Source organism: Etheostoma spectabile, chromosome 22, assembly GCF_008692095.1.
Source record: "Etheostoma spectabile isolate EspeVRDwgs_2016 chromosome 22, UIUC_Espe_1.0, whole genome shotgun sequence".
NCBI classification, from domain to species: Eukaryota; Metazoa; Chordata; class Actinopteri; order Perciformes; family Percidae; genus Etheostoma; species Etheostoma spectabile.
The window spans coordinates 13,241,991-13,249,210 of NC_045754.1; the positions used below are offsets into that span (position 1 = coordinate 13,241,991).

General features: G+C 41.4%; 1 protein-coding gene across 1 annotated transcript in view; it reads left to right on the plus strand.

The window, feature by feature from the left end:
- c22h8orf34 (chromosome 22 C8orf34 homolog) overlaps nt 1-7,220 on the plus strand; it is a 63,493-nt gene that overhangs the window by 40,937 nt on the left and 15,336 nt on the right. Inside the window, exons 8-10 of the mRNA XM_032504180.1 lie at nt 215-350; nt 3,929-4,014; nt 4,128-4,201. Of these exons, the coding sequence (XP_032360071.1) occupies nt 215-350; nt 3,929-4,014; nt 4,128-4,201 (296 nt within the window). The remainder of the gene's footprint in view (nt 1-214; nt 351-3,928; nt 4,015-4,127; nt 4,202-7,220) is intronic.

Below are 7,220 nucleotides of genomic sequence, written 5' to 3' on the forward strand. Positions count from 1 at the left end.
GTGTGTGTGTGTGTGTGTGTGTGTGTGTGTAGAGCGTGCGAGTGAGCACAGCTTGCATCTTTGGCTCTAAGCAAACTGTCATCAACGGACATCATATTGACAAGAGAGAGACCAAAGTATGATTAACGACTGTCCTTTCTGTCTTTTTTTCTCTCCCTCTGCCTTCTCCTTCCTCCGTCCTTCTTTGTGTCTCTTTGGCTCCCTCCCACCTCAGAGGACCTGGATGACCTGCGGATGGAGGGTGTGACGGGCTTGGCTCCATCTGGCAGTAAGTTCAGCCAGGGACGCAGCTCCTATCATACTGAACCGCAGGCCAAAGTTACACTCAACATCTGCTCTAGGTGTGCCAGGTAAATGTTTCCACCTTCTCTTATCTGGTGACTTGGAGAGAGATTGTGTTTTTTTTTTTTTTTACAGCACAGCTCTGTAGACTGTTTTTACAGGGGTTTAAAGAAATAAGTCAACATTTTAGGAAATTATATTATTTGCCTTCTTGCCGAGAGTTAGATGAATTGATGGATACCATCTGGATAATAATGTCTGTCTGGTAAATATATGACTACAGCCAGCAGCCAGTTGGCTTAGCTAATCATCCTGGACAAACTTTCAGCAACAAAGCAAATAAGAGTATTTTCCAAAATGTCGAGCTGTTGCTCTAAGGCTTTAAATTATGTGAATTCAAATACATTTTAGCTACCGTGCGTTTGTAGTTATTATTGTAATCAGTTTTGTTTCTTTCCATTGTTCTCAGAACAGAGGGTAATATCATATCTGAAGAGCATTCCGGTGTTACTTGTTTTCACAAATCAGCCCGAGCACTGATAATCGTCTCCATTATCACCCTTTCTCTTGTTATCACAGTTTTTCTCTTCTGACACATTTCCTGTTCCCCCCTGATCCTCAGCATCAGTGTAGTGCTCACATTTCTGAGTGTTGGGTATGATACCACAGGACAGGTGTGGGCAGGACTCTTCCTTGATGCCAGTCAGAGATAAACGGATATCTGTTTGATGAGACGCTGGGCACACATCTGCCTGCACGGCCTCTTCTGTTTGGGGTTTGGAATTTGTTTGTTTCCTACTCTTCTTTCATTCACGCTGCTTATCAGTTTTGCTCCACGCACATGCTGCGGGATGTTGTCAGAGGTTCTGCAGGAGGATGAATGTATCATTGGCTTTTTTGCAGACAGTTTATTGACTGGATGTTTTTAAGCAAATAGTTTATACCTTTGGTCTATCATTGAGTCCTGGGTCGGATCAGCGGCAGAGCAAAGCAGCATCTGTATCTGGAGTCGTTCTTGGCTCGCACAACTTTCTTTCGTGACTGAAATATCAGACATCTGTTCTCCTTCCCTGTCTTCCTTTCTCCTTCTGGTTCGATCCAAATTCTTGCTTCGTCCCCTATAACCTGACCACAAAATCCTCTCCAAGTTTTATTGGCGTAGGAGTCATGGTCTTTCATAGTCACTCTTGGTGAGTATAAGGGCCATAAACAGATCACTAAGCTGGAAAAGTGTTGTACGCATGGTATGCCTTTTGTGCTTTTCTGGAGACATGGAATTCTGAAATTAGGAGTGTTGGTCACATATTCATAAATCCACACATGAAAGGTGCATGCATGTCCTTGCACGCATACACACAGAATGCATCTGTGAACAGGGAGTGGAGGCAGAGGTCAGGGAGCAAGTAAGGAGAAGGACAGTCCTAACAGAGACTTTATGCTGTGTGCAGTAGCACTCTGTCTTGATTTGGATTACCAGAAACACCTTTCAAACATGGCTCAATATGGGGCCAACCTTTAAAACGGACTCCTCAGAATAATAACATAGGTGGCACAGTTGGTGCCCTTGTGTTTCACACCTGGAGACAGAACTACTGTACAGATGTGGCCTTGCTGAAGTTTTAAACTTTTTACAGTCAGTTTAGTGAGAAGTTAAGGCTCGGGTAGGTTAAGTGGATTCTTTGATATTACAGAACTCTCACAAAGATAGTAAAGGGTCGCTTGACCCTGTATGGATCTGTGAACACTGACCCAAACATTCCTCACATACCCGTCACCCCTGAGGCAAACACATGAGATTTCTCGTCCTTTTTCCTGCATGTGAGCTCTTTTGGATCAGTCAGGTCCAGCAGTCGGTGCATTACACTTTTGTTGTAATGCATGCACGCTGTATTCTCTACCCTTGTTTGTCTAAGCAGTCAAACAAGACTGAGCCACTTCGCTTTACCATCTACCACCCAAAGGCAAGGAGACGTGACGCTTACTTTCACATCCACAGTGTGAAAGCCACAACAAAATGTATTAGTTTCCAGCAGCACCCCTGTATGTTACTGTGTTCACGATCCACCTGTAATGATACAGGCCAAGGACATAAGTAGGAAATCCCAGCCTTTAGATTCCCAGCCTTTGGACACCTTCCTCAGCCATTTTCCTTGTCCCTTGCTTCTGTCCAACCACTGTCCCTGCCACCTAACAGTCCAGTCAGCCTGTGTGGCTCCTAACCAGCTGTGGCAGGTCAGGAAACACGCCTCTTCCTTTGGCCTCTCTACTGGTCGGTTAAAGTGTAAAGTGCTGTGTGGCCTGTGTGTTGTGGGCATGTCTCTGTCTCTCGGGCTATGGCTGTGGTCACACTGGCATTTCATCCGCCTCCTTCATGCGCCCGATGAGTTCTTTTAATGGCTATGTGCTCCTGCCACAAAACCTTGTGTGTGCAAACGCATCCCAGATCTTGGGCACAGTCCGTAGTTCGCGGTGCGGTCCAAGGAAATGGCTTGAGCTCCACAAACCTCTTTTGGGCTTGTAGTTCTCATTAAATTAATTGCTTTCATATCAGGAATGCACTGAGGGAATGGTAGTTGGGACTTGCGGCTATGAGCAGCTTTTGTTCAGAGAAGGGGAAGGCCTTGTGATAGTCGTCTTGGGTACTATTAATGGTCTTTACAAAGACCATTAAAAAGAGGAAGAGATAAAGTGAAGGATGTGTAAGCAAGTAAAGAAATAGACTACACTTTAAAAAGCTGCGTTCTGCTTTTACCCTCATTGTAGAGGTAGAAACCAAGAGGCTCTGCAGCTGTGACAGAATGCAGCCTCGCCATTAAAGCGCATGGATTGCTTTCCTTTGTCTTCAGTTAATGGTTTTGCCTATGACATAGAAATGGCATGAAGTGAAAGCATTTGGAGCTAAAGTAGTGTGTAATTACAGTAAATATGGCAGATTTACAGTTGTTAAAAATATGCTTTAGAAAAATAAATGCTGTGTTTCCATGTGGATGTTTGAGTGTGTGAATTAGTTGTGAAAAGCCATATGCAGCATGTTTATCTTCCCGTTGAGAAGGGTTTTCAATCACTGTTTGTCTTAACCCACGGTATACTTTCCTATCTCAGGAAAACCTAAATCTTTTAGTATCCAAGGAGACAGCCAAATCTCTCAGACCCGCTTCCTTTTCAGTCCAAACAGATATCTTTGGAGGGAAAAAAGCTATAGGGGCTTGGAACACATCATGATAAAGAATGGTAACTGACTGATTTAAGGGGAAACTATGCGCCAGTTTTTCAATTTTGTTTCATTAGTAAGTGAAGTACTGAAACAACTTAATTCATACTCCATATGTCTGTGAAGGCAGTTCTTTGGTTCCAACAAAGACTATTTCATGTTGATTTTCAGCAGGATGAGAAGCTGTGATGAAGAGATAGAATTGGTCTTTTCATGGTACCATCCCAAATTTTGAGAAGAAGAGATCATCAACTCACTAAACACTTCCTTTTTGTCTCATCACCTCAGACCAATAGAGACTCGCTTGTCTTTTCGTTATCTGGCATTCGATTTCTAAACATGCATTGCAGTGTTGTGGCGTAAGAAAATTCTGATTACAGAGATGATTTAACTCAACTGCCAATGTGTACAGTAGTGTATTTGTGTTGTCTCTAGGTTGCAGGGGGACAGTCTATCAGACGGCAGATCTGAAGAGGAGCACAGGCCTTACATATCTGAACAAGCTGTACCTGACATCACATGTAAGCACAACAGAGTTTAAATTCAAAGTTTGTAATTTTTTACAATTTTGTGGTCTCATGCTCTGCTCTGTCCTTTTCTTTTTTTACCTGTTTGTGTGTGTTGTGTGGAGCAGCTCCATTGCCCGGGGTGGACACAGTGGTGGGACGGTTTCAGGAATGCGAGGCCTTGTCTCAAGTGTCAGGCTCTGTAAGTGTCCTCCCTACATCCATCACTAAACAATTAAGATCACTTTACAGCCATCAATTACAATGTTGCTCTCTCCTTCTCAGCCTCTATTGTCTGAGAGTGAGCAAAAAAAACACCTCAAGCCACTTGTTAAAAGGAAAAGACCCAAGCAAAACTGATCCATCTTTTTGCGGGCATTTCAGCTTACACAATAGTTGATAGTGCTGAATAAGTGAAAGAAATCTCCCTATATCACTTTGCTTCCCTCTCAGGGCAATTGTGTGAGATCTGAGAAGGAATAAATGAAAAGAATATCTAGTAACGCTACAACAATTGAGGCTGATTTAGAGGTTTCATATAATAGACCTAAATATGTATGGGTTAGAGGGAGTACAAACAGTTTTGTTCAATAGCAGGCTTGCGTGATAACCTCACATGCTTCAGGGAAGAAATCTATAGAGGCCTAATGTGGTACACGCCAGACTCAGACACAGGCACTCACATGCTGTTAATAAAACAGTCAGCTAAAGACGCCAGTACCTTTTTGTATAATTACCCCCCCAAAAAGCCAATACCTTTTTTATAATTGCCCAATCTAAGTGTTAGACAAGGCTTTTTACAGCATGTTTTAAAGAAAGAAAGGGGTTTGGAGCCGAGGCATTGCTCCGTGTGTGGAGCAGATGCAGAGAGGTTCCAGACTAAATGGGAGCAGACCATTAGAGACCAAAAGACCTGTTGAATCAAAGTCTATAGTCGCAAGTCTCAGGTATTAGGTCAAATACACTAGCCACTACCCAAAAAGTAGAGGGCCTGTGCACCTTCCAACATCAAACCATGCCAATCTTCTACTAATTTCCTCAAATGTTGTAGGGAAAAGCGAAGGCTTGACCAGATGATAGACAGTGTCAATTTTATAACCGTGCCACGTCTAATTTAGAGATTTAAACTGATTAATTTAGCGTTTAACTAAATCTGACATCCTCTTTACCACTCACCATCCAATCCACATTGAGCCAATATTTTGTAGCGGCTAATACCAGGGGACCGAACACTACATCTTCATAGGTTAAGCCCTGTCTGGCACGCTTAAGTATAATACTAATGTGTCCCACATGTAAACCGCAAGTGCAAATGACTCCTGTCATCTACTGTAGCTAATGTGGCTGTTTTGTGTTTAATTGCTTACGTTTGGCTGTCTTTGAAAGGCAATTGCAATTTGTAATAGCTTGTTAGTTTAACTGGCCCTTCAGGGGGCTTGTGGGCCACAATCACTAAACTGTATGGGGAAAAAATATAATGTTTTTATGAGCTTATTTGGAGAGAAAAAACACAAAGGTTGAAGTCATACAGTGTGAGCAGTAACTTTGCCTCTGTAGCTGATTGTGTTTCTATTTTAGAAAAAAAATCCACTTATTATTTATTATATATCATGCTGCAGTACTTGTTTAGGTACATATATACTGTATGTCCCTTGCATTGGTAGAAGAGTGTCCAATTGTGTTTGTGTTGCACTGGTTTTTAATGTGAAAGAAAAGATGCATGTAACCTTTTTTGTTTTTTTAATCATATTTAATTATTAGCACATTTCATCATGCATGTCTGTCATTTAATAAAGTATGCCTTGTATTGTGCATTTCCCTAGTTTGGGCAGTAAAAAGTAAACACTGTTAATGGTTATCATTATTAGTCCGACAGGCCCCCTGCCTCTGCCAGCTCCTTTAAGTGATAATTGCCTCATAAAGACAAATACTTTCCTGAAGCAATTGCCAGAGGAAATTTTCCAAGCAATCCTTCTATAGTTTCCTTTGCAAGTGTTAAGTGATATGTCTTAATCAAATTTAGCTTGGTGGAGAATTGTATGTGTGTTACCATCATAAATCTGCCAGGGTAAACTGTTCATCGGTATGGCAGAAAGAAGATAATTAGTGTGATGCAATGCTATGTGTGCTGCATAATGCAAGGCGGAGACATTTTCAGGAGGATTTTGGGTTTTAGACGATACACTGTATAGCTTTTTTATTTGGGATTTTCAAATACTTTTTTTAATTACTTATTTATACTTGTTTATTTTGAAAGTTCTTACTATTGCAACTAAATAGGATTTTGGTTGGCTGCAGACTGTTTTTTAATACGATTGATTCAGACTGTGATCTTTATTGCCCATGTTTATCTACACGATTATAATTCCAATCTAGCTGCAATTCGACACTCTATTTTACCATTATCAGCTCCTGCAAAGAATCCTCATTTACTAGTTTTCATCCCCTTTGCACTCCTTTTTGGCACAACACCTAATTTTCTCTCTGGCTGTCCTTCTATGACTTGAGAGATAGACAGTATGTCATATAACCTGTCTTTCTGATACTTACAGGTCTACTGTGTAATTGTCAATATCCTGTTTGCTTTTGACTCTACTAACTCAGTGGTTGGGCTGGTGAGCCTGTGAGCTCTGTTTACAGTCTATAACATCCATTAGGTGATTTTGCTGTGAGCCAAAACAACAGGAACTCATTAAATGTTGAAGTTGAAAAGTTCCTCCTTGTATTCGATATCCTCCAGTTGCTACGCAAGCTAAAAGGGGCTAGAACAGCACAAGCAGTTGTTTGGAAAACATGTAGTATCTCTTGTATCTTACAGTTAAGTGTAGTGGATCAACCATTTGAGGATTGGATGTTAACACCAGTGGGCTTTGCTCATGTGCTATTAAGAGTGATGATCTCTTCCTGCATGTTTTGAAAGGTTGGTATTTAGTTTAATCAAAAACAGTGATGTTTTGGTCAGAATAAAAACAATCCTGTTCTACAATACTCAATGTTCTCTATCTCACACATGTGCAGATCAAATCCTTATGCCGACAAGCTCCCATCTGCAAGGCTGAGTTATCCCACACCTGATTTGGGAATAGTTGCTGGGCTACATCATAAAGCGTAAAGAAGGATATATAGTCTGGTTTGCAAAGCTAAAGTAGCAGTCGTCGAGAATTCCTAAAGTGTGTGTGTGTGTGTGTGTGTGTGTGTGTGTGTGTGTGTGTGTGTGTGTG